Here is a 26,957-nt window from a genome sequence, read left to right on the forward strand (position 1 = left end):
ACTATATGATAGATAGAAAGAATTTAGTATAGTAGGCAGGATTAGATAGATAGATGAAAGGCACTATATGATAGATAGATAGAGATATAGATAGATAGAAAGCAGGATAAGATAGTATTTGGTATAGTAGGCAGGATTAGATAGATAGATAAATGAAAGGCACTATATGATAGATAGTATTTGGTATAGTAGGCAGGATTAGATAGATAGATGAAAGGCACTATATGATAGATAGATAGTATTTGGTATAGTAGGCAGGATTAGATAGATAGATGAAAGGCACTATATGATAGATAGATGAAAGGCACTATATGATATATAGATAGATAGATAGATAGATAGATAGATAGATATAAAGTATTTGGTATAGTAGGCAGGATTAGATAGATAGATAGATGAAAGGCAGTATATGGTAGATGAAAGGCACTATATGATAGATAGGTAGTATTTGGTATAGTAAGCAGGATTAGATAGATAGATAGATATGAAAGGCACTTTATGTTAGATAGATGTGAAAACCACTCATAGACCTAACGCAGACTTGCTCTTGGGTGATCATAAAGAACAGCGAGTCTGCGTTAAATTTTGTTTTCTCGCAGTGAAACCAGCTGCTAACACTGCAGTGATGCTTGAAACTGCTTTTAAAGAGGAAGCTTTAATTAAAACACGGGTCTACGAGGGGTTTTTGCGTTTCAAATGAGGGGAAATGTCACTTGGTCTTCGCTTCTTGTTCCTGCATAGAAGTGAAAAGAAAAAGCATTTCTGTACCATGGAGGAAGTTAAAGAAAAATCACTGCAGGCCTTAGACAACGCTCCTCTTCAGCGATTCCAAAAAATGTTTCCACCAGAAACCGTTGGGACGAGTGCATTCATTCACATGGAGAGGACTTTGAAGGAGACTAAAGTTTCAGGAAGTAAATATTATTAAAACAATTTTTTTGTTTTTTTTCCCCAATTCCGGTTATTTTTGGGCACCCCCTCGTATGTCATTCACTTGTGGGACATCGGTAATTCTAAGATGAAGAAAGAAAAACTAACACTATAGAAGGAATACACTCAGCTTCTCTTAATATCTCCTGGACACTTACAATAAGACAATTTTCGAAAGAGAGCTACCGCTAAACAGTGTGCGGTCATTGAGTTCCTGCAGTCTGCTCTGGCCTGCTTTGAGGGAGTGAAGGCGGTAAGTTCTTAGGTACATCTGTTAGCGATTACTACTGTTCAGGGAATTTCCGGAAGGCGTTATACCTTCTTATGGTCCTAGGTTCCCAAAAGAAGAGTGTGCAGTCTCTAAACGTGGATTCGTTCTTTGTTGGCAGAGCTTCAATAGAAATAGCACACCATTAACTGCTGACCATCACATCTCCTCTCTTTTAATAGCCTGCCTGAGTTGTCTCCATTTGTCTCTTCCCATCTGTCATGTTGCTTATTAAATGGCAGTAGTGTTTCTCCCTACCAGCTGGTTTGTGATTGTGACCCGAGGTGTGCGATGAACTGTTGCGTGTATGTCGATTATGTAACTTGTAATTGGAGAGTCACCAAAACTGGAGTCAAATTCCTTGTATGTGTGCACACTTGGCCAATAAATCAGATTCTAATTCATCTGTATTTATGTATGGTTTTCAGTTACCTGTTTTAAATAAAATAACATATATAGAATAAACCTCACGGGCCACAATGGTGCACACTAAACCAGTGAAAGGCAACTTTATTCGAGTTGCGGCGCACTAAATTTTCTTTCGCAGCGCACCTGAGGGACTGCCCATAAATAAAGTCGTGACGACACAATTTATGGACAATCGCCAATAAAAAGTTAATTTTACAAGTTTGAAAGACATTTTATTAATGAAGGAATCAAAGGATAAATCTTAAATTTAATTAATGTGAACGTTGAGATTTTTTTTCAGCACATATGAGATTGATGCGACGATCAATTTTCGAAAGGCAGACGCGCATTTCCTTGCCGATCATTTGAAGTCCCTCGCGTTTCTTAGACTTAATTTCTGTAAGTGTTGAAAACCCTTGCTCACAGAGATAAGAGCTTCCAAAAGTTCAAAAACACTAGCAATTTTAAATATTTTACAAAAGTTTTTGCGGCGGCGCCCCGACAGTGCTCTAAACCTTTGGCTACATCTTGACGCCATTGCCGAGGTCAATAATTCTGTGATTATGTAGCATCGACAGGCAGGGCTTCTCTCTTTTTTCTCAGCTCCTCCTGGCCATTTTTCTCTCCATTTCATTAGCCTGCTCTCCTCCTGTATCCAGTAATGTCCTGTGTTGGGTTGAGGTTGGGGAAAACCATACGCAAATCATTTAAGACAGGCCAGGCCATCTGGATTTCTCCCGAGCCTCCAAGTGGCCAGAATGGACCTTTCAGGGAGGTGAACTCCTGCAGGACCTTAACAAAATCGCATTGTTCTCCTTGCTCCTCACCTTCTCATCCTCCTTCTGAACTGCTACAGACTTCAAGGGTTACTTTCTCAAAATGGCTCTATTTGCTTGCTGGGAACACGAGATGAACTTCACTCTTAGGTCAGAAAGTCATTTTTTACTGCTATTATTGCTCTTCTCTTTAATTGGTTGATGCTTCACTTACTTCTTCCAGGGTTCATTTCTCGACAATGGTTTTGTTTGTTTGTTACTTTCAGGAGAGGAGTGAACTTCACTCTTGTGTCATGAAGTATTTTTGTTTAAGTGATACTACTGTTGTTATTCTCCTAGATTTGCTTCTAGGACTTGGCACAGTACTTCCGTGACCCCTAATAAAGCGTCCATCTGTATTAGTATGGAGTAATGATAACTGGTAGGGCGTCTAGATGGGCCTGGATTTTATTTCTTTTTTTTGATAAGGCCTATTGATCTCAGAACGACTGCCACAATCTCAGTTGTTTTATTCACACATCTTTTGGTACTTCATTAGTTTTTGCCCGCTTTATCAGATTCTTTTTCTTGAGGACTATGTGTGAGTTCTCATGTGCCTGTTGAGATTTCTCCTGTCAGAGAATCGTTTGTCACATTTCGAACAGCCATGTGGCGTTTCCCCGGTATGAATTTTCAAGTGGCTGGTAAGACTGTCTTTTCTTGAAAATTGTTTGCCACATTTAGAACAGCCATACGGCGTTTCTTCAGAGTGAATTATCAAGTGGCGGTTAAGATGGTCTTTTCTTGAAAACTGTTTCCCACATTCAGAACAACAATACGGTTTCTCTCCAGTATGAATTTTGGTATGCAACTTCAGATAGCCCCGACTCATAAACCTTTTCCCACATTCAAAACAGCAATGCGGCTTTTCTCCAGTGTGAATTTTTGCGTGATTCTGAAGAACATTCCTGTCTGAAAATCTTTTGCCACATTCCAAACAGCAATATGGTTTCTCTCCAGTATGGATTCTTTTGTGGGTCTCAAACCTGCCAGCTGTTAAAAATCGCCTTCCGCATTCAGAACAACAATAGGGTTTCTCCCCAGTATGAATTTTTGTGTGCACCACCAGGTAGGCCCTACATATAAATCGTTTCCCACATTCAGAACAGCAATATGGTTTCTCTTCTTTGTGAATTCTTAGGTGGGTCTGAAGATATTTCCTGTGTGAAAAACGTTTACCACACTCCAAACAGAAATGTGGTTTCTCTCCAGTATGGATTTTTTCATGAATGTCAAGACTGTTTTTTCTTGAAAACTGTTTTCCACATTCAGAACAACAATATGGTTTCTCCGCAATATGAATTCTTTTGTGGGTTTCAAACGCACCTGCTGTTGTAAATTGTCTTCCGCATTCGGAACAACCGTATGGTTTCTCTCCAGTATGAATTTTTGTGTGGTCTATCAGGTGGCCCCTTCTTGGAAATCGTTTCCCACATTCAGAACAGCAATACGGCTTCTCTTCTGTGTGAGTTCTTATGTGGCATTGAAGATATTTGCCGTGTGAGAATCGTTTACCACATTCCAAACAACAATATGGTTTCTCTCCAGTATGAATTGTTGTGTGGGCCTGAAAACTCCATCTTCTTGAAAACTCCTTTCCACAATCAGAACAACTATATGGCTTCTGTTTTGTAGGGTTCACCTGTTTATCATTAAAACTTGTCCTTTCCTCTTGGCACGCACTTGAATTTGTATTTTTCACATGTTGTCGAGTATTAATTGAGTCTATCTTTGGTAGTTTCCCAACTGAGAGGGGATTCAATGGCAAAGAGGCCAGTGTCAAAATCTTTGATTCGGATGTTGATTTCGTCATATTTTCAACATGTTGTGTCTGTTGTAATGTATCATGAAATAATGTCTGAGTAAATAAAGATGGAAAAAAGCCGAGACTCTCCTGTGTATCTGTAGAAAGAGGAGAAAACACACACATTAGAGAAGAAAAACACATACAAGTACATATGTGACACTGACTAGAGAGGCTTGACAAGCAGCAGCTATTTAGTGAGCATTAGAACAATTCTGATGAAAACAAGCCCAACAAAAGCAGCCAATCATCTTCACCTCATTCCACCAAAATTACATCCAGTTGAGATTTCACGATACCTAGAGTCCTACTCTCCACCACACTCGGTCACTTATTCCATTTGTCCGTGTGAAAAGAAAAACTCACGTTTGTGCAAAATCTACCTTGATAAACTGCATCTGTGTCCACGCCGAAATACTTAAAGTAATAAATGTAACCTCTTGTCTGGGTTGTATGGCTCAGAAACCCGAACAGTTAAAAAGGTACATGAAGGCAAAATGGATACCACAGAAATGAGGATGTTGAGATGTATGTGTGGAGTAACAAAGCTTGATAAGATCAGGGATGAGAGAATCAGACTCACAGTTAAAGTTGGGGAAATCTTCAAGAAAATACAGGAAAGAAGGTTAAAGTGGCATGGGCATGTCATGAGAAGAGAGGTGAACAACTGGGGAATCACGGAGATGGAAGAGAACAGGATGACCAATGAGAAAGTGGAAGGACAGTTTAATGGGGGACTTTAGTGAGAAAGGATGTCAGACGAGGAAATGAACAGCAGACGAGAGTGGAGAAGGCTGGTCGAATATAGCGACCCTACATAAAAATGAAAATCACATCTCTCTATTATAATCAAAAAATCTTGGAAGACGAGAGGTGATCTTTTGAAGAGAGACACTTTCATGTCCCGCTAGACGAGACTTTGTGCCAAGAGATTTAACCACGCCTGGGGCCGGAAATAAAAGACAAACAGTAGATGACAGAACTTTGTAAAGAAATAAAAAATGTTGGTGCGGTACACATGCAGAGCAGGTTAGAGATAATGGAAGTACGAAAATTCAAAAGTCTAAAAAAATAATAGTAAACAAATGGAAATAACAGAACTGCGAAAAGTGATCAAATATATTGTTTGGATTTAAACCTTAAGTCGGAGACCCTGTAGATCGTCTAATTCGTGTTGACATCAGGGAAAAGTAATGTTTCTTCCCAATGAAGAGGCGTACCCACGAGAATCAAAAGATTTGTTGTTTGGTGAAAGTGAAATCCTGCAAGAGAAAATTTCAAGCCCAGCAACACAAGACTTTATGCAAAGAGATTTGGAAAAGTCCTGCCCACATCTAAAGCATTTACAACCAGGCACACGGTTCAATCATTTCTCATTTGTGTGGATGCTGTTGTCAGACACAGTTCGTGTGGAGAGAAAGAAACAAGATTCCCTCACAGGCGTTGCGTTGTCGTGATGTAATTCCAAACACGGAATCAAAATTCAATGCGATATTGATGAAAGGGTAAAATTGAAAAGAGACTGAATATACGGATATAGTTGATATGACAGAAGTATGTAGATATTGTTTGGCTTTAAACTTAAGTCAGAGAGTTGTAGATCATCTAATTCGTGTTGCCATCACGGAAGAGTAGTGTTTCTTCCCAATGAAGAGGCGTATCCACGAGAATTAAAAGTTTTGCTGTTTGCGAACAGCAGAGACGCAAAGTTGCTGGCGCATAGCGCAGGCAGGGGGTTGGCGAGCGAAGCGAGTGATCTCATAGTTTGAATTAAACTCAAACAAAAGTGGCATGGTGAATCAGGATTGAATTGGCATATCTTTGCTCATAATCTAACCAATTTGCCTTCGTGGGACAACTAAAGAGTAGAATTCAAAGTAGCCGATGCTCTAGGCATGGTGAATCAGGATTGAATTGGCATATCTTTGCTCGTAATCTAACCAATTTGCCTTTGTAGAACAACTAAAGAGTAGAATTCAAAGTAGCCGATGCTCTAGGCATGGTGAACCAGGATTGAATTGGCATATCTTTGCTCGTAATCTAACCAATTTGCCTTTGTAGAACAACTAAAGAGTAGAATTCAAAGTAGCCGATGCTCTAGGCATGGTGAATCAGGATTGGATTGGCATATCTTTGCTCATAATCTAACCAATTTGCCTTCGTAGGACAACTAAAGAGTAGAATTCAAAGTAGCCGATGCTCTAGGCATGGTGAATCAGGATTGAATTGGCATATCTTTGCTCGTAATCTAACCAATTTGCCTTCGTAGGACAACTAAAGAGTAGAATTCAAAATAGCCGATGCTCTAGGATTTCACTCCATGTATCCCAGTTGTACAGCGTAGAGATGACCGTGGACCAGAAGAAGATGAAAAAAGATTTAGAAAAGGTTAAAATTCAAAAGGTACACAACAGGAGAAAAGGGAAGAACTTCATTTGAAGTGCATGTGTGGCACACTCAAAAAAGAAAAGTGGCCACAATCATTTTTTGTTAATGTAATAAATCACAGAACTGATGCTATGTGGGAAACAATAGGTTCCTGTTGTAGAGCTGACAGTGAAAACGGATTGTGGAATGGAGCAGTAATCAGTAGGAACATGTTTGTCCCTGAAGTGCTTCCGTTGGGGTTGCATTAAGAGGAAGAACTGCTGCCTGCCCCTCAGATGCAACTCGGACAATGATCTCTCATTGCTGCTCCACTTTACCTATTCCACAGGTTACCGTGTGAGAAGTTAAAAGATGTTTACCGTGAGTCAAGTCATACTCAGATGTATATTATCGGAAAGCTACTGTAGTATTGTGATTAAGTTTTGCTACAGAGACGCAAAGCTTAAAACTCGCTAGATGCGGGCGGCAAGCTGCTCAGTTGCAAAGCACACCGCTTTGTGTCAGGCAAGAGTCCGGTTTTATAAATATTTCCTTGGCTCCTAAACACTTGGTACTCATTATACTTTGTAAACTGTTTTAATGTGTAACTAATTTATAGAACGACTTGAGATGTTGCCTCGCAGTTAGGAAACTCAGGTTCACTTCCCAGGTCCTCCCTGCGTGGAGTTTGCATGTTCTCCCCGTGTCTGCGTGGGTTTCCTCCCACAGTCCAAAGACATGCAGGTTAGGTGCATTGGCGATTCTAAATTGTCCCTAGTGTGCGCCCTGCCCAGGGATTGTTTCCTGCCTTGCACCCTGTGTTGGCTGGGATTGGCACCAGCAGACCCCCCCGTGACCCTGTAGTTAGGATGTAGCGGGTTGGATAATGAATGGATGGATGGATGGACTTGAGATGTTTGTGATGAGCGATTACTGCTATATTATTTTATACATGTATGAATGAGAAATGGTTAGTTTATGGAAGTATATGAAACATGATGGAGTTGCACTGAAAGGTTTTGGTTCATGCTTACTGCTGTTGTTTCATACCTTTAGAAATGTTACTTGAAAAAAAGAGGTCTATCATGAAGAAACTAGTTGTGCCACTGCATATAATCTAATCCAGGGCAAATGTTCGGACCCAGAACAGAGCTTGCTTTAAATACAGAATTTCAGTAATGTTTTCCTATTTCACCCTAGCGGCTAGGGATTCCTTACTGTATGTACATCTGTATGTGATCCTGTTTATTGAGACTCATGGTGGAATGAGGGACACACCTGAGATTATGAAGATAGAATAAAAAAATATACTTCTGATGGATAATTATGCTGTGAAATCAAAAGGAGAAAAACACTGGCGAAGACAGAATAGAAATGAACAGGTCCAAATGTCTTGGTGTAACTGCCAAGAAGCTGAAATGAAAGAGGAATTTCACATTTCAACATGTAAATAATAAAAACAGAGCAACACCAACTTAGGCCAACTCAATCATTGTTCTGAAACAGTTGGCTTCAGTTGGTGTTGCTCTGTTTTTAGTAGAGTTGGCGAAGGTGGATGAGCTAAATACTTGGGATCAACAGTGCAGAGTAACAGGGAGTGTGGAAGAGAAGTGAAGAAGAGAGTGCAGGTAGGGTGGAATGGGTGGAGAAGAGTGTCAGACGGGTATCAGCAAGAGTGAAAGGGAAGGTCTACAGGACGGTAGTGAGACCAGCTATGTTAGATGGGCTGGAGACGGTGGCACAGGAGACAGAGCTGGAAGTGGCAGAGTTAAAGATGCTAAGGTTTGCATTGGGTGTGACGAGGATGGATAGGATTAGAAATGAGGACATTAGAGGGTCAGCTCAAGTGGGACGGAGGGAAGACAAAGTCAGAGAGGTGAGTTTGCGTTGGTTTGGACATGTGCAGTGGAGAGATGAGGGGTATATTGGGAGACGGATGCTAAGGGTAGAGCTGCCAGGGAGGAGGAAAAGAGGAAGGTCTAAGAGAAGGTTTATGGATGTGCTGAGAGAGGACATGCAGGTGATGGGTATAACAGAGAAGATGATCTTCTGTGGCAACCCCTAACGGGAGCAGCCGAAAGAAGAAAAAGAAAAATTGTTGTTCTGAAACGATCAGCCTCACAACTAGAGAAAAATCTGTGAACTCATCTAAAGGGAGCGCTGTGCACGGAAGACCTCTGAGCATTTAGCCTGAATTTAAGTTCTCCTGTAATTAACAGTGGAGTGAAATTAAAAAAACACCACAAGTCCAAATGGTGAAATATATATGCAGGGTTATGATGACTTGACCGAATGTAAATAAAGATGACGGACTGAAAGCAGTGTGCTCTCATTGCTGCTCCTATATTCCACAGACATCTGGGCCAAAGACCTGGATGACACCACCACTGAAGGTCGTTGCAGTTCAGTTCCAGACCCGTTTGACGTAACTCATCCTCTCTGGTGGAGATCGAATCTCGCATACACTTCGGGATTTGCTGTCTTGTCAGTTTTGTTGATGGGGCCCGTAACACATGCATCATGGAACACGGAGGAATAAATGTTGTGCTATTTGAATGTGTGTCTGTCTACCGTACAAAATATTTAATAATATTTTACTTGAAATATGTGTGTTTGGAACAATGATAATGTACACCTGAATACCTGGATTATGTGCCACAATTGATTTGTAAAAAACTAAGGGGATTTGCCCCCTGCTTGCTTCGCTCGCCAACCCTGTGCTTTGTGTCAGCCAGTTCTCGTCTCTGCCGCTCGCGTATGTGGATTTCACTTTCACCAAACAACAAATCTTTTAATTCTCACAGATACGCCTCTTCATTGGGAACAAACACTACTTTTCCCTGATGGTGACACGAATCAGACAATCTACAAGTCTCCGAATAAAAGTTTAAATCTGAACAATATATTCTTTTCGCTGTTCCATTTTTTCACTGAGTTATAATTTCTGTTTGTTTGCGCTAATTTGATTTTTACAATCATTTTTTTGAGACTTTTGAATATTCGTAATTCCATAATCTCTAACCTGCTCTGCATGTGTATCTTACCAACATTTTTTTTTAGATAGATAGACAGATAGATAGATATGAAAGGCATGATAGATAGATAGATAGATAGATAGATAGATAGATAGATAGATAGATAGATAGATAGATAGATAGATAGATAGATAGATAGATAGATAGATAGATAGATAGATAGATAGATAGATAGATATGAAAGGCATGATAGATAGATAGATAGATAGATAGATAGATAGATAGATAGATAGATAGATAGATAGATAGATAGATAGATAGATAGATAGATAGATAGATAGATAGATAGACAGACACTTTATGAACCTCTTTACAACGTTCTACTTTGTCATCTACTCTTTGTCTTTTATTTCCGGCCCCAGGCCTGGTTAAATCTCTTGGCACAAAGTCTTGTTTCGTGGGACAGTGAAAGTGTCTCTCTGAGAAAATCATGTCTCGTCCCAGGATGTTTTTATTACAATAGAGATGTATTTTTTTCATGGATATTTTGGTATTGTTTGCTGTTGCTAGCTGTGTAGTCTTCATTAAAGCCCACCACATCTGGAATTTTGTGATCTCTGTTCTCTTTCAAAACAAGAGGATAAAAGTTTCTTGGCCACTACTACAAACAACATGGGGATGAGTAATGTCAAAAATGTATATACATTGTCTGTAGACCTCCGAGACAGGATTGTCTTGAGGCACAATCTGGGGAAGGTTACAGAAAAATTTCTGCTGCTTTGAAGGTCCCAATGAGCACAGTGGCCTCCATCATCCGTAAGTGGAAGAAGCTCGAAACCAACAGGACTCTTCCTAGAGCTGGCCGGCCATCTAAACTGAGCGATCGGGGGAGAAGGGCCTTAGTCAGGGAGGTGACCAAGAACCCGATGGTCACTCTGTCAGAGCTCCAGAGGTCCTCTATGGAGAGAGAAGAACCTTCCAGAAGAACAACCATCTCTGCTGCAATCCACCAATCAGGCCTGTATGGTAGAGTGGCCAGACGGAAGCCACTCCTTAGTAAAAGGCACATGGCAGCCCGCCTGGAGTTTGCCAAAAGGCACCTGAAGGACTCTCAGACCATGAGAAAGAAAATTCTCTGGTCTGATGAGACAAAGATTGAACTCTTTGGTGTGAATGCCAGGCGTCACGTTTGGAGGAAACCAGGCACCGCTCATCACCAGGACAATACCATCCCTACAGTGAAGCATGGTGGTGGCAGCATCATGCTGTGGGGAACTGGGAGACTAGACAGGATAAAGGGAAAGATGACTGCAGCAATGTACAGAGACATCCTGGATGAGAACCTGCTCCAGAGCGCTCTTGACCTCAGACTGGGGCGACGGTTCATCTTTCAGCAGGACAACGACCCTAAGCACACAGCCAAGATATCAAAGGAGTGGCTTCAGGACAACTCTGTGAATGTCCTTGAGTGGCCCAGCCAGAGCCCAGACTTGAATCCGATCGAACATCTCTGGAGAGATCTTAAAATGGCTGTGCACCGACGCTTCCCATCCAACCTGATGGAGCTTGAGAGGCGCTGCAAAGAGGAATGGGCGAAACTGGCCAAGGATAGGTGTGCCAAGCCTGTGGCATCATATTCAACAAGACTTGAGGCTGGAATTGCTGCCAAAGGGGCATCGACAAAGTACTGAGCAAAGGCTGTGAATACTTATGGACATGGGATTTCTCAGTTTTTTTGATTTTTAATAAATTTGCAAAAACCTCAAGTAAACTTTTTTCACGTTGTCATTATGGGGTGTTGTGTGTAAAAAAAAAAAAAAGAATTGAACCCATTTTGGAGTAAGGCTGTAACCTAACAAAATGTGGAAAAAGTGATGCGCTGGGAATACTTTCCGGATGCACTGTAAATATTCAAAACATTGTATTGAAGGTGAAAAAGTTGAAAGAAAGTGTGATATGTGTGGAGGATGGCCGGTATGCCCCTATGATAGAAGGGAGCTGGGGGAGAGGACATATTTGGAGCAATACCTCCCCCAGAACACAGGAGGGCAACCACCCTGGATTACTTCGAGGCCACAGGCTTGGAAACTCAACCCGGTGGGGGCCTGGACAGTTGCGGAGCCCTGGACTGCAGCACTTCCACCACACTCGGAAGTCCTACCAGAAGAGGATCTAGGTACAGCTGGAATAATTCTGGGTGCCCACGCACTACTTCCGCCACACCCTCGGAAGTGCTGCCAGATGACCAAACAGCACCTGGAGTTCTTCCGGGTGCAGTATAAAAGAGGCCGCCACACTCCGTTCAGGGAGACAGAGTCGGGAGGAGGAGGACAGAGCTTGCAGAGGGGAGAGTAGGCGGCAGAAGAAGAAGAGAGAGGAAAAATAAAGGGAAAGGAAGAAGGGACTGAGCAATATTTGTGGGTGATTTGTGCTGAAAAGACAACAAAAAATAAAAAATAAAAGCGTGTGTACGCTTGGACTTGTGTCACTGTGCCTGTCTGTGTCGGGGTTGATTTTTTTTTTTTTATGCCAACACAGTCTGACGTTTCAACCAATGTGTGTCAACTACTTGGCCTCTCCTGTACATTCACTTTCAGTTTCCACTTACCTTCATCGGACTGATCTGTAGATGACGACTGATTTTCCCAGGTTCTCCTTGATGTTTCCTCAGCTGTGTCTGAATCAATATCAGACTTCACACCGGCAGGATGCTCCTCAACAGAACAGTTTCTACTTGGAGAGGAGACTAATCCACTTACTCCTCCATCTTGACTCCCAGACTGAATGTCTTCTTCCTTGACTTGCTCTATTGCTTTGTGTTTTTGGACATCACTGACGACAGGCTTCTCCTCAGTCTCTTCCTTAATTACCACAATCCCCTGTTCAAAATCCTCATTCTTAATGCATACACTCTCCTGCTTATGGTAGGCATGTCCCAACTCACAGTCCTCCTTCTTAATATTTATAGTCCATTCCTTCATTTCAGCCATGTCCAGCTGGCACGTCTCCTCTGTCACATCCATCTAGTAGTTAAAGGGAATGGCAGCCTCTTCCTCTCTGTGGAAAGAAAAGGATTTAGTTCAGTTAGAGATAAACCAAAAGAGACTGGAACACTTTTCTGTTTCTTGTCTTATATCTAAATGTCTATGTGTGGGAGTGTGTGTACGTGTGTCTGTCTGTCTGTCCGGCCCAGAAGTGAGAGGCTACAGCGTGAAGCTCAAAGAGCTGGCGAGGCGGCCGCAAGTTAACCAGTCGGAAGAAGCAAGAAGTACGAGGCTACAGCTTGAAGCTGAAAGAAAGCGACTCCATCACTAAAGTGAAAGAGCCGAGGAAAGAGAAACTTGCTTAGCCACCGATAGACAAAAAGGGGCGAGCACGGCCAGTAGGGGAATTGGTGTGCTTGCATTCACGGGCAGTCACGCCCTGTCTTGCCAGTTTCCTCTTTAGTACCCCGGGGTACGTAATTAAGCACCTGCACCCACCAGAGCTTAAAATGAGATGCCAAGCAGTACAGCAAGGAGGTTGGAAAATAAAGAAAAGGAACTTCAAGGCGAGATCAGGGAAGCAAGTCAGGAGGATGAGGAGAGGAGGCAGAGCGGTTGGGCTCCTGCTAAAGAGAGTGAAGGTAATGGAACTCCGAGGGGTTTCCACGCAGAGCTTCAGTAACAGAACGGGGACTTGGATAGACCCACCGTGTATGGGATGAGGGAGTCCTGGCTACGTGCGTCTCGGCTGCAGCTGAAGAGTGCAGGTGGGACGGGAGTCAGTTGATGGAAATGGCAGCTGTTGGCATTGCCAGACCCACCGGGCTGAGCTGGCGAGAGAGAGGGAGAAAGAGATGTGATTATTTGCTGAGGAGTCTGACCTGATGCCTGGGAGTATTTCACTTTAACGTATCTATTGTTCTTTATTTCACCATATACAATTTCTCGCAGGAATTTGTTAGTTTTTGCAAACCCCTTGAGGTCAGAGTGCAGGGTCAGCCATTGTACAGTACCCCTGGAGCAAGTGCAGTTTAGGGGTCTTGCTCCAGGGCCCAGCAGAGTAGGGTGCCTTTTAGCAGTAACAAGAGTTCAAACCGGAAACCTTCTGGATACCAGCGCAGATCCTTAGCCTTAGAGCTAATCTCCAAGTGAGCACTAAGTTGGATTATTTAATGGCTGATTTATTACTTTCTGCACTGCACTTTACTATTTTTACTTTGTTTTAATAAGCTTGTGCACTCTGCCTGTTCAAAACTGGTTGTAACCTCTCACTTGCTGCTGTGGCCATCTTGGTTACAAACTGCTAGGGGATCATGTGGACGGTTTAATGATGGGTAAGTGCCTTCCAGACATTCACCCCTGACAATCGGTAGTAGACAGTTTGGAAATAAAGTATAGCATGAGAGCATTGATACAGGTCAGGTTGGGGAGCATGTACCGGTACAGCTCTTTGCCACATGATGAAATGGCTCAGGATCTTGATTGGCAACCCCCCCAGGCAGACACGCGGTCAAGTCTCACACTCTGGGAATTACCCTCTATACGCCGCAGCCAGGTGTGTTACGTGGGCATCCTCTTGACCTGGTCCAGCCACTCGGGTCCTCAACATTGAGGGTCCTGTGAGCTGATCACCATTGGGAAAATCACACCACATGGCCATAGTGCCATAACTAAGGCTCCATCACATTTGTGACTCCCCGTGCAACAACTCATTAGACACAAAGTCAAACCAGCGGTACCCAAGGATTCTCTGAAGAGACACAGTACCGAAGGAGCCCAGTCTTCGTCTCAGGTCACTGGATAGCGTCCATGTCTCATAACCATATAGCAAGACAAGAAGCACCAGGACTCTAAAGACTTGGACCTTTGTCCTTTTGCATGTGCCAATGACACACAGCAGTATTTATCAATAGCACCTGATGACCCCGACTCTCTTGATTCACTAACACAATGTCTTACTTGTGTTTCTGAATGGATGAGTCAATCTCCGGCTGTGGTAACTCACGTTATGCCCCGAGATAATAAGAAGCATACTTCAAAAATGAAAGGTTACCAATCCAATCTCAGATACCAGAAAGTGACCACTGATGACGCCAGAAGTAACCCAACAGCAACAAGTACAACAATGCTGCACAAAATGGTAGCATCCACGAGAAACAAAATGGTGTTGCAGGGAAATGTTAATATTTAGGACTCTTAAATCAAGAGAATTCCAGAGAACTAACAACAGAAATGAATTACACTGACAAGAAAACTCAACATAGCATAAATAAATACCTTGCATATAAACGTTTACGTGTGGAAGAGAGTCTGTCCGGTCCCGAAGTGTGAGGCCACAGCACGAAGATCAAAGAAATTGACTCTGTCGCCAAAGAGAAACCGCCGAGAAAAGAGAAAAACTCGTTTAGTAGCTAAAATACAAGCGAGACGAGCACATCGGCAAAACGACACCTCAGAGGAGAGACAAACCTGCTTAGCTGCTGATAGACAAGCGAGGTGAGCAGGTTGGCAAAACGAAAACCTCCTAGGAGGGAAACGCCCAGAGGAGTTCCTTTCAATTACAGTTCAATTTTTTTTCTGACGATTTAAAATATTTTCTAGGGCCCCGGGCTTTTTACAGCCTGGACTTACACAACTAGTAAGAGTAGAAGGACTGAGCCAGAATCAATTCAATTTGAAAGCAGACCAGGACAGAGTGGCTATAAAAGGTAAACTGAACGCTGCATGCAACAGAAAGTGAAGAGCTTTGGTGTAAACACCACAGTTTTGCAGCTCTGAACAATCTGGAAATGAGCCGAATCCCTGCACTGTTGACTTCAATGTACACATACAGATTCTAAAAACATCGACATTATCAAATGTCATTGTTATTGCACAGTTACCACAAACGTCTTTACATTTTCTAAAGTAAAGACTCCTTCTTCCTGACATGCACTACATATGTAATGGAGTTGAGGTGCAGGGAGCTTTTTGGAAGATGAGCACACACACAGTTAAAAAGCCAAACAGAACCCTGAATGACCAGACACCCCCCCTTTGGCCCAGCCAGGTAAGGCAGTTGTCATTTGCAGTCTGTGTGTGGAGGACCATACAGCAAATGTCAGATGGGCCCCCCCCCCCCCACCCGATGCTCCGTCACTCACTCACAGACTGCATTCATTCATCTCTTTTGGGGTGACCACCCTCTTCATGCATTGCCAGCATCATTTACGGGAATGAGATTACTAGGCCTCCTCTAATGAAATTGTGTGCCTTTACTACAAATAGAAGAACTGTTCATAACAGAGGTTGGCCACCTTTCAACGGTGGTGTGCCAACCCTGTGTTACAATGTTATTCCGCGTGCCAACATAACTCTACCAGTTCTGTTATATAGAGTATCAAAATTGGTCCGGCTATAATGCCCTTCAAAAGCCCAGTATAACTGGATCTTATATTATTGCTCATTCAACATTTTAAAATATATAGGATCATAGGTGAAAAAAAGGTGGTGTCAAATTTTTTGTATAACTACACTCGGTGGCTTTATTTTTGGTTCCAATTATTTGACTAAAAGTAGTAGTTTGTTTCTTACAGCAGCTTCACTCTTCTCATCAGAGTTTTTAAACGTGGACTGATGTTTAGTTTGATAACGTCTTTGGACACTTGACACATGACACTCGCACAGCATAATGCACACACAGCACGATCCTTTTGTTGTACAAGTCCATATTCATTCATCCAAGAGTCTTGAAAAGAGCGAACTTTGAGTTTTTTGTTTTTTATATGTGTCATTTTAGGGCAGTATATTACTCAATAGTAACAAGGTTTGTTTTAATCTACCATGGCCTGCACTGAACACATGCTTTCTCTTTGCATGTGAGTCGCATGTGCAAAACGTAGGGTGGGACACGGAGCGCGAACACTGTAATTAAAATATAACAACAAGAAGTTGGTTTTAATGTACCACGGCCTGCACTGAACACACGGTTTCCATTTACATGAGTCACATGTGTAAAATGTAGGTGACGGCACAAACGCGTGAGCTGTAATTCAATTTTTTTTTCCACTGTATTTCAATTCAATCAGAGTGCCATTGAAAATTGTTCCGTGTGGTGCCATAGGTTGCCAGGTTTATAAAATCACATTTGAATAAAATACACATTTTATTGTGATTGATGACCCTATTTTCCTTTTCTGACTGACCTAAGTCAGAATGCCACAACCACCAGCCTTTCTATGTTTATGTTCTATTTGATAAGGCGCCACATTAGAGGTTGGGCATCAAACTAAAAGAAGTGGCAGTTCAGGGTGTGATGTACAGAATTGGCTCAGACACAGGAAGCAGAAGGTGATGGGGTGAAGAACCTCATTAGAACTGGCCGATGTTAAGAGTGGTGACCAGCAGGGGTCAGTGCTGGGGCCGCTGCTATTTTTAGTATCTATAAATGATTTAGATAGGAATATAAGTAACAAGCAGGTTCAGTTTGCAGATGATACCAAGATAGGTGGATTAGCAGATAATTTGGAATCCGTTTTATCATTACAGAAGGACTTGGATGGCATACAGGCTTGAGCAGGTGAAATTTAATGTCAGTAAATGTAAAGAATTACACATAGGATGTAAAAATGTTAGGTGTGAATACACAAAGGGCGGTCAGAAAATCGAGAGTACACCTTATGAGAAGGATTTAGAAGTCATAGTGGACTCTAAGCTATCGACTTCCAGAAGCCATTAAGAAGGCTAACAGACTGTCAGGTTATATAGCGCCTTGACTTGTGGAGTACAAGTCACAGGAGGTTCTGCTCAAGCTTTATAACACACTGGTGAGGCCTAATCTGGAGTCCTGTGTGCAGTTTTGGGCCCACCGGACATAACAGCACTAGAGAAGGTCCAGAGAAGAGTGACTAGGCTTATTCAGGGCTACAGGGGGTGAATTATGAGGAAAGATTAAAAGAGCTGAGCCTAACACTTGCATTAGGTTTAGGTCTTGTTAGGTTTTAATTCACAATTGGAGGTCTGAAAATCAAAAGACCATCTTATGAGAAGGATTTAGGAGTCATAGTGGACTCTAAGCTATCGACTTCCCGGCAGTGTTCAGAAGCCATTAAGAAGGCTAACAGAACGTCAGGTTATATAGCGCCTTGACGTGTGGAGTACAAGTCACAGGAGGTTCTGCTCAAGCTTTATAACACACTGGTGAGGCCTCATCTGTTGTCCTGGGTGCAGTTTTGGTCTCCAGGCTACAAAAAGGACATAGCAGCACAAGAGAAGGTCCAGAGAAAAGCGACGAGGCTGATTCCAGGGCTACAGGGGTTAGGAGTTATGAAGACAAATTAAAAGAGCTGAGCCTTTACAGAGGTTAAGAGGAGACCTGACTGAAGTGTTTAAAATGATGAAGGGAATTAGTACAATGGATCGAGACGGTGACTTTAAAATGAGTTCATCAAGAACACGAGGACACAGTTGGAAACTTGTGAAGGGTAAATTTCGCACAAACATTAGGAAGTTTTTCTTCACACAAAGAACGATAGACACTTGGAATAAGCGACCAAGTAGTGTGGTAGACAGTAAGATGTTGGATTGCATTGAATACCATGAAACCGGGATAATTTAGAAAAATACCGTGATATAGAATTTTGGTCATACTGCCCAGCACTGCCCACTGCTATCAGGCAGTACACTGCTTCCACCCGATGTACTCGTTAAGGTTTTTTTGTATTATTTTATTGATTGACTGGCTGCTGCGGTGGGTTGGCACCCTGCCCGGGATTGGTTCCTGCCTTGTGCCCTGTGTTGGCTGGGATTGGCTCCAGCAGACCCCCGTGACCCTGTGTTCGGATTCAGCGGGTTGGAAAATGGATGGATGGATTGACTGGCTGTATTATTTGTCCTCTGAGTCTGTATTGTTGTTTTTTATGTTTTTGCTTCTGTGTGCATTTGAACTTCCCTGTGGAATTAACAGTTTAATCAAATATAAATGTATATGCATAACCAGGTATAATACAATACATGACACTGTCACAACATTGTATATAGTAAACGCAGATATGTGAAACAATATAGTAAAGTAGAATTGCTTTGCTGAGGTTATTAGTCCGATCTAAAATAAACCTAGTTTATATTAAATGGAGGACAATAGGAATGAGGAAGAGAAATTATCCCGGTTTCATGGTATTCAATGCATGAGTGCATGTTAACCACATTTTCCACTGCAATTACTGGCTAAGAATAACCTATTCCACTGTCATGAGAATTGTACATTGTACAAAAAAAACATTTTAATGTGCACACAAGTATTAGTACAGGTTTGCATGGCCACATAAAGTGATAGTTTTTAAGGGGGTGGCACTAATGAAGAGAAGGTATCACATTGCATGACAGATGCAGTCAAAATATAGAGCCTTTTTATTGAACAAAGTTTGCAAACAACTTAAACTAAAATTTTGATAACATATTTTCAACCATCCAAAGAGGCATTTAGACTTAGTATAATATCCAGAGGCGCTTGTCAAAAGTTGTATTGCACTGAACATGTCTTAGAAAAGGAATAAATAGTAAATATTATTTGTAAACCAACTACTCTTTCTGTTAATGTGAACAATCTCTGTTCACTGACACGTTAAAGTGACTTTTTAAACAACTTTACCATCATTAAACTGCATAATATTTAAACTAACAAATAATAACAATAAAATAAATAATAGTGCAACTTCCAATAATATACTATTACTTCAAGACTTCAAGCCCAGGTGTATTACACAGTATTCACCAAATTAAAATAAAACAAGTGCAACTTGGTGATGACATCTTTACCAAACGGCAAACTGCATTAATATGGACCTCGCTTCAAGCTAAGCTACATACTGTGGACGAAGACACCAGACAAGACAGCAGGTGTGGTCATATAGCAGCTTTATTTTCTCATCGTCACAGTGAGTAGGTTTCAGAAAAACAGGCAATCAATATTACATGACAGCGTCAGGGCTCTTCTGAACCCTGTCTGTTGGGTGGGGCAAGTTTTTATACCTCTAGAATGCGTGATTTAATATTCATTATGAAATGCAACAGTCGACACTTTATATTATACATAATCCTTGAGCCTCTCCAACGCCCCTTTTGCAACTTGATTTCTTGGCCCCTTTGTTATGGCGTTCAGATGTAAACTAATAATAATAATAATAATAATAATTCTTTGCATTTATATAGCGCTTTTCTCACTATTCAAAGCGCTCAGCAGTTGCAGGTTAAGGGCCTTGCTGAAGGGCCCAACAGAGCAGAGTCCCTTTGGGCATTTATGGGATTCGAACCGGAAACCTTCCGATTGCCAGTGCAGATCTCTAGCCTCACAGCCACCACTCCACCGGAAAACGTGATAAGGCAGTCTCAGTGTGGAATGCTTAGACCTTGAGTCATTTGGACAACTATTTTTCTATTTGCTCAGCAAAGCATGTTTTTAAAGCTTACTTCTGCTTAACTTCTTAGACAAGGATTAGTACAAGGAAACGAAGAGAACATTCATCTTTCACATTACATAAAAAATAAAACTGCAACTTGCATTTATAATGCTATTTGTGGTATTGCTCTATGGAATCGTATTAGGGCCACGGTGAAGAAAAAAAAAACTATATGTCGAGAATAAAGTCGACATGTTGACTTTATTCTCGACATTTCCACTTTAATCTCGACGTTTATTTTGAGATTAAAGTCGACATTTCCACTTTAATCTCGACATAAACGGCGAGCATAAAGACGACATTTCCATTTTATTCTCATAGTTTATTTTACAATTATAGTAGAATGTCATAAACTAAAATCAATGTTTAATTCACTAGATTTTCTCAAACCCCGTCATTAGTTAATGTAGCACATTAAATGCTTTGTGTTAAGTGTTCCCCGACCCAGTTGTTAATCACTACGCTCTTCTTAAACTGACTTCCTCCGCACTAAGAGGAGGTGCTGACAGCGATCGCCGCACAGAATACATTCACCTCATGATATTCCTGCTCTCTAAAAATTTAGAATGCTAAGATAAATACTTGATATAATTTTCATGATGAAATGCATTAAAGCAGGTATTAAACATGCACGGTAGTGAGGCGGTAGTGCTGCTCCCTCGCAGTAAGGGGTCCCCAGGTGTATGTTCAGTGTAGAGAACTTTATGGAAGGTGTGACAAGGCTCCAAAAAACTGGATGTACGACTGGGTATCGCACAGGTTTAACTGAAATATTGTGTAAATGTTGGGTTTGTGATCTGGTGGTCAGAGACACAAACACAGAATTCAATGGATGTTCTTCTGAGCGGGCTTGCTTTATTGCACGCGTGCTGTCTCTATCTGATGTACCAAACCCCAGTTCCTATCCTTCCTTTTTCTTTCTCCACATAACCAATCACCACACGATAAACGTCTTTGTAAAATTAAAACTAGTTATAAACTTAGCCCACGGAGTGTTCAGAACTTTAAAAATATCTTCATTATACATGTTTAATTATGACATCCATTCAGGGTTGCGCCCATCCCAGTAAGCACTGTGTGCAAGGCAGGAGCAAATCCTGAACGGGGCGCCAGCACATCGCAGGGTGAATGCGAGCAACACACACACTAGCAGGGTCAATATAGCAGAACAAAACCCCACGTCCTACATGACTTTGAAAGGAAACTGAAGCACGCCGAGTAAACCCACCAGAAAAACATGCAAATTCAAAGCAAGGAACACCCGGGACCCCTTTGCTGCGAGGCAGCAGTGCAACCTCCACGCCACTGTGCCCCCACATGATTAACACATGCTTTAATGCATTTCATCATGAAAATGATGTCAGGTATTTATCTTAGCATTGTAAATATTCAGAGGGCAGGAATATCATGAAGTGAATGGATTCTGTGCGGCAATCACTGCCTGCGCCTCCTCAGTGCAGAGGAAGTCAGTTTAAGAAGCACATACCGATTTAACATGGCTCGGGGAACACTCAACACAAAGCATTTAATGTGCTACATAACTTATGACGGGGCTTGAGAAAAATCTAGTACATTAAATATTAATTTTATGATGAAGTTTAGTTTACGATGTTCTACTTTAATGACAAATTATGAGAATAAAGTCAACATGTCAACTTTAATCTTGACATAAATGGTGAGTATAAAGTAGAAATGTCGAGATTAAAGTCAATATGTCGTCACACTATTACACAGTACCCAGGTACATTACACTGTACTGAAAAAAATAAAACAAGTACAACTTGGCTTGCAGTATTATCCAGTAGTATAGAAACAGTATTCACACATTTGAACATAATGGTCCACATCCGACCTTTTAAAACCAAAGTATCTCCAGGCAACGGATGTGACTCCTTTCTTTCTGCAAAAGTTCTTCTGTGTCATCAGGTTCAACTTTATCGTCTACTACAGCTTCAGTTTCAGAATGTTCTCTGTCCATTTTCGCCGCACAATACCTCCACTACCACATGTACTCCGTTGCATACCTATTTAGCGGTGTAGCAGTGAAAATGAGCCCCCGTGCAACACCTCCACTAACGCATGTTGTATGTGTTTAGCGGTGTAGCAGTGGAAAAAGGTCCCCCCTTGAACAGTTTCCCACTGCACCACGTTCTGAACGTCGTTTAGGCAATTTAAACCTGTGTTGCAGTAAACAGGGACAGTGCCTCTGGATTGGCAGACCGGGGTGGTGGTCCCCCTCTTTAAGAAGGGGGATCGGAGGGTGTGTTCCAACTACAGAGGGATCACACTCCTCAGCCTCCCTTCAAAAGTCTATTCAGGGGTTCTGGAGAGGAGGGTCCGTTGGATAGTCGAGCCTTGGATTCAGGAGGAACAGTGTGGTTTTCGTCCTGATCGCGGAACAGTGGACCAGCTCTATACCCTTAGCAGGGTCCTGGAGGGTGCATGGGAGTTCGCCCAACCAGTCTACATGTGTTTTGTGGACTTGGAAAAGGGATTCGACCGTGTCCCTCGGGGAATCCTGTGGGGGGTACTCCGAGAGTATGGGGTACCGGACCCCCTGATAAGAGCTGTTCGGTCCCTGTACGATCGGTGCCAGAGCTTGGTCCGCATTGCCGGCAGTAAGCTGAACCCGTTTGCAGTGAGAGTTGGACTCCGCCAGGGCTGCCCTTTGTCACCGATTCTGTTCATAACTTTTATGGACAGAATTTCTAGGCGCAGCCAGGGTGTTGAGGGGGTCCGGTTTGGTGGGCTCAGGATTGGGTCACTGCTTTTTGCAGATGATGTTGTCCTGTTTGCTTCATCAGGCCGTGATCTTCAGCTCTCTCTGGATCGGTTTGCAGCCGAGTGTGAAGCGGCTGGGATGAGAATCAGCACCTCCAAATCCGAGACCATGGTCCTCAGCCGGAAAAGGGTGGAGTGCCCTCTCAGGGTTGGGAGCGAGATCCTGCCCCAAGTGGAGGAGTTCAAGTATCTCGGGGTCTTGTTCACGAGTGAGGGAAGAATGGAGTGTGAGATCGACAGGCGGATCGGTGCGGCATCCGCAGTAATGCGGGCGCTGCATCGGTCAGTCGTGGTGAAAAAGGAGCTGAGCCGCAAGGCGAAGCTCTCAATTTACCAGTCGATCTATGTTCCTACCCTCACCTATGGTCATGAGCTATGGGTAGTGACCGAAAGAACGAGATCGCGAATACAAGCGGCTGAAATGAGTTTCCTCCGCAGGGTGTCTGGGCTCTCCCTTAAAGATAGGGTGAGAAGCTCAGAGTAGAGCCGCTGCTCCTCCGCATCGAGAGGAGTCAGATGAGGTGGCTCGGGCATCTGATCAGGATGCCTCCTGGACGCCTCCCTGGTGAGGTGTTCCGGGCACGTCTAACCGGGAGGAGGCCCCGGGGAAGACCCAGGACACGCTGGAGAGACTATGTCTCTCGACTGGCCTGGGAACGCCTTGGGATTCTCCCGGAAGAGCTAGAAGAAGTGGCCAGGGAGAGGGAAGTCTGGGCATCTCTGCTCAAGCTGCTGCCCCCGCGACCCGACCTCAGATAAGCGGGAGACAATGGATGGATGGATGGATGCAGTAAAAGAAAAATCCATATCATAACAAAAATAAAAAATGGTTTTCGGTATGAACCGGTATACCGCCCAGCACTAGCAGTGGGCAGAAAAGCCCCCCAGAAGTGTTTCTTAGCACACCATGGTGGAATGAAGTTCTCAAGAGAGTGACTCCTGGAGGGGGATTGGGGGTATTTTTCATGATGGCATCCAATTTTGCCACAATCCTCTTATCATGTCACACTAAAGAGAAATTCCTAGCAACTGCATTACCTGGAAATAAAGTTCACATTTAAATATGTTGCAATAAAGGCGAGATTCGCGAAAAAAGAAAAAAAATACTTTGTTATGGCTCGTCTGGCCTCCTGAGCCTAAATGTCAAACTCCACCTATTCGTGTAGGTTCATTACAAAATGGTAAAACATGATAAGCTAAATTATCTATTGAAAACGATAAGAATTAATAAAATATATCTTAAATTGCTATGTTATTCACTCCTATTATCTTTTTTGACAGCGCGATGCAAACGAGAAATATATATAAATATAAGTAGCTTAAGAAAGATTCGCCCTATAACGTTAAAACCGGTAATTATGAAAGGTCCTAATTCTAAATCAGGAAAGCCTTAACACTAAATAGCACAGAGATGTTCACAGGAATGGACACGAAACTCAAACACATTTCAAGTCCTTTAAGGATGGAGCGCTCGTGTCCTTAAAATCTCTGTCAAGTGAAGCTTTAGAGCACTGGACAAAGGAAGCGCCTTATCATTTTTGATAATATCAGCGTGGCAATAATTAAGATAAACAGGTTAAATAGATTCGGTTGCACACATCAATATTGCATTCGACCCCTTTATTATTATTATTATTATTATTAGGAAGACAACGGACGGGGAGGACCCACGGACGTACCGAATAATTCGCACGAAAAAAGAAAAGACCGAACGAACAAAAAGAACCGAATATGCCTATCAGTTCAGGGAGTAAAATCCCCGAATTCTGTTCACTTACCCCCATATCTGAAGATGATCTGATTATTGTTAAACCTCCGCTTCAGGCGCTGCTCCTTTCCTCGTCCAAGCTTAGGGAAAGACTGTCATTTCCTCCTTCTGACGTCACGGCCTCCCGCCTACTTCTGACACGAACTTCCGGGCGGAACTAAACACAAAGTCGTCGCTGATTGGCTGCTAAGCAAGTCAACATTCGTTGCGATTTGTCAAAGAAAAAGCAGGAAGTAAATACAACAATTTGAACGACAAGAGGCTGTCGGGCTTCTTCGCACTTATCGACGGAGAGGCGGCGACGGTAAGTAAGCAGATTTCGGCTTCTTTACTCTCGGATCCCAGTGCTACATTTGTTTCGTTATTTAAATTTTTCGAACGCGGATCGAATCTGCCTCAATGTCCGCGTGTCCACCCCGCTCGCTGCCCTCCTCGTCTTTCCTTCACTTTGTCCCATTTCATGGACATATTAGATATAATAAATGTGAAGCACATCGATCCGATTGCGTGTATTGACCACTTAAATACCATTTCTCGTTGACCTAGTTGTTATTTTTTTCTGCAGTATGTAGCGAGATGAAATGTCAGCGTTACGTTACGTTACGTCACGTCGTCACTCGGTCAATTCGGTTAGCCGCTGGAGGTGGACCTCTTCAGCGTCTTTCTCCGATCACCGTACACGCTGAAGTGGGCGTTCCACCGAATAACGGCGCTTTGATTTTTTTAGGATTCTTTGTTCAGTCAGCTCACTGGGGAGAGAAGGTCCCATAACTAGCACATAAATAGTCATAATAATAATAACACAATGGCTCATACTGTATGCACTGAAGCCCTTTTTCTTGGCTCTTTATTAGTTTGCTATCCTGGCGAGGACTGCTGGGCCGAAGGTATCACGGCTAAGTCGATGCACCCTTTTAAACGGGGCACCTGCGTGGGATTTTGATGGCGTTTACATGACGCTTCCTCGATTACCGATATGATTTTTTTTCCGCATCATAAAGGGGATGAATGAATGGAGTATAGCATGTGAGTGTAGTGAATAAGTATCTGGGGCACATCTGACATGACTGGATAATTCCTGCCCTGTCTGGTCTTCCACAAACAACAACTGCCTTGCCTGGCTGGGCCAAAGGGAATGTCCAGCCATTCAGTGATCTGTTTGGGTTGTGACCGACGTGTGCTCATCTTTCAATGTTAAATGTGTAATTATCTCAGGAAGAAGTCATCTTTACTTGTAAAACATCTTTAGTGATGTTTCTGGGGTCATCTGATGTTGAAAGACCAAAAGCTTCTGACACCCTTACCCAGGTGAGCCAGCTGGCCTTGATTGAGCCCCAATTTGTGCCCAGGTTGTGCTCTCCTCTCCGAATCCACAGCCAACTTGATGTTGCTTTGGTGGCCTCCGTGGCCGTTTTGTTGTCACTCCCACACATGCCAAGGATGTTAAGGTTCTTGCAGAAGGACTGACCAGTGAACCCTCTGCAGCCTCCTTCATCACAGTCGTCACTTATTCTCCCAGCTCTGCATATCTTGCTTTCTGCCTTTCATTGGCCTCTTGGATCCAATCCTCCCAGGAAGCAGTAAATTCCATAACTCTAACCTGCTTGGTAGGATCTGGAGAGCAAATCAAGGTCTAGTCTCTGTAACTGTTTTGGGAACCTGTATTGCCTATTTAGATCAAATCTCAGTTCCCAGTAATGTGCTGTGGCCAGGAAACATGTAGAGATAGAGTTGCCAATTTGTGGCTTCTCCCCTACTCTAGTAGAAATGTAATTCCTCACTGGTGTTGGCCGGTGGTGGCACTGCAGAGGGTGTTTACTATGGCCATCAAAACCTGAGTGTGCATCCACTACCATCTCTCTTTCCTTAAAGCCACCTTGCAGCAACTCGAGATGTCCAGGGTGGCCTTCTTGGCACAGCAGGCCCGCAGGGGTTTCCGTCATACCCCAGAAGAACAGACTTAAGGATTTGGTAGACCTACACCGCCTGGATCCAAAGCTTCAAGCAATAGGGCTCAGCCTCCCAAAGCTCAGATCGTGAAACTTTGCACTCCACCTCATGTTTCTATGTATTCGAGGCTCCACTGGAGTTAACAGTTCTGGGAATCCAAACAGTTGTTATTTGCTCAGAGCTTCATAACTGAGGTGTTTACTCAAAAAAATTTTCTGGTTTGATTGAATCTTTGCTTTGTTCTCCGACTGTGATATTTTTATTTGTAGCTCTTGGTTCTGGTGAAAGGAGAGACTTTTGGTTAAAGAACCTCTTCTAGTTACAATCTTGTTTCTATGCTGGTTTCTCTTTCAGTTGCACTACCCCTCAGTTGTATGCACTGCATTTTACTAATACTAATTTCTCTATTGTATTAAAGAAGTTTTCCGCCATGTTCGCGTGATTCAGCCTTGACCACGCCCCTCCACACTG

General features: G+C 42.7%; 2 protein-coding genes across 2 annotated transcripts in view; one reads left to right on the forward strand and one right to left on the reverse strand.

Moving 5' to 3' along the window:
• Window positions 1-1,936: 1,936 nt before the first annotated feature.
• LOC114669343 (gastrula zinc finger protein XlCGF57.1-like) lies at window positions 1,937-24,650 on the reverse strand. The gene is made up of 3 exons (XM_028825561.2): window positions 24,547-24,650; window positions 12,176-12,624; window positions 1,937-4,323 (listed from the first exon to the last, which is right to left on the reverse strand). Exons 2-3 carry the CDS (start codon window positions 12,588-12,590, stop codon window positions 2,957-2,959), a joined length of 1,782 nt encoding a protein of 593 aa, XP_028681394.1. The 5' UTR covers window positions 12,591-12,624; window positions 24,547-24,650; the 3' UTR covers window positions 1,937-2,956.
• A 100-nt stretch (window positions 24,651-24,750) lies between these two features.
• LOC114669342 (gastrula zinc finger protein XlCGF57.1-like) overlaps window positions 24,751-26,957 on the forward strand; it is a 33,319-nt gene continuing 31,112 nt past the window's right edge. Inside the window, exon 1 of the mRNA XM_028825560.2 lies at window positions 24,751-24,840. The gene's annotated coding sequence lies outside the window, so the exon portion shown is untranslated. The remainder of the gene's footprint in view (window positions 24,841-26,957) is intronic.

Source organism: Erpetoichthys calabaricus (assembly GCF_900747795.2).
Source record: "Erpetoichthys calabaricus chromosome 1 unlocalized genomic scaffold, fErpCal1.3 SUPER_1_unloc_22, whole genome shotgun sequence".
NCBI lineage: Eukaryota > Metazoa > Chordata > Cladistia > Polypteriformes > Polypteridae > Erpetoichthys > Erpetoichthys calabaricus.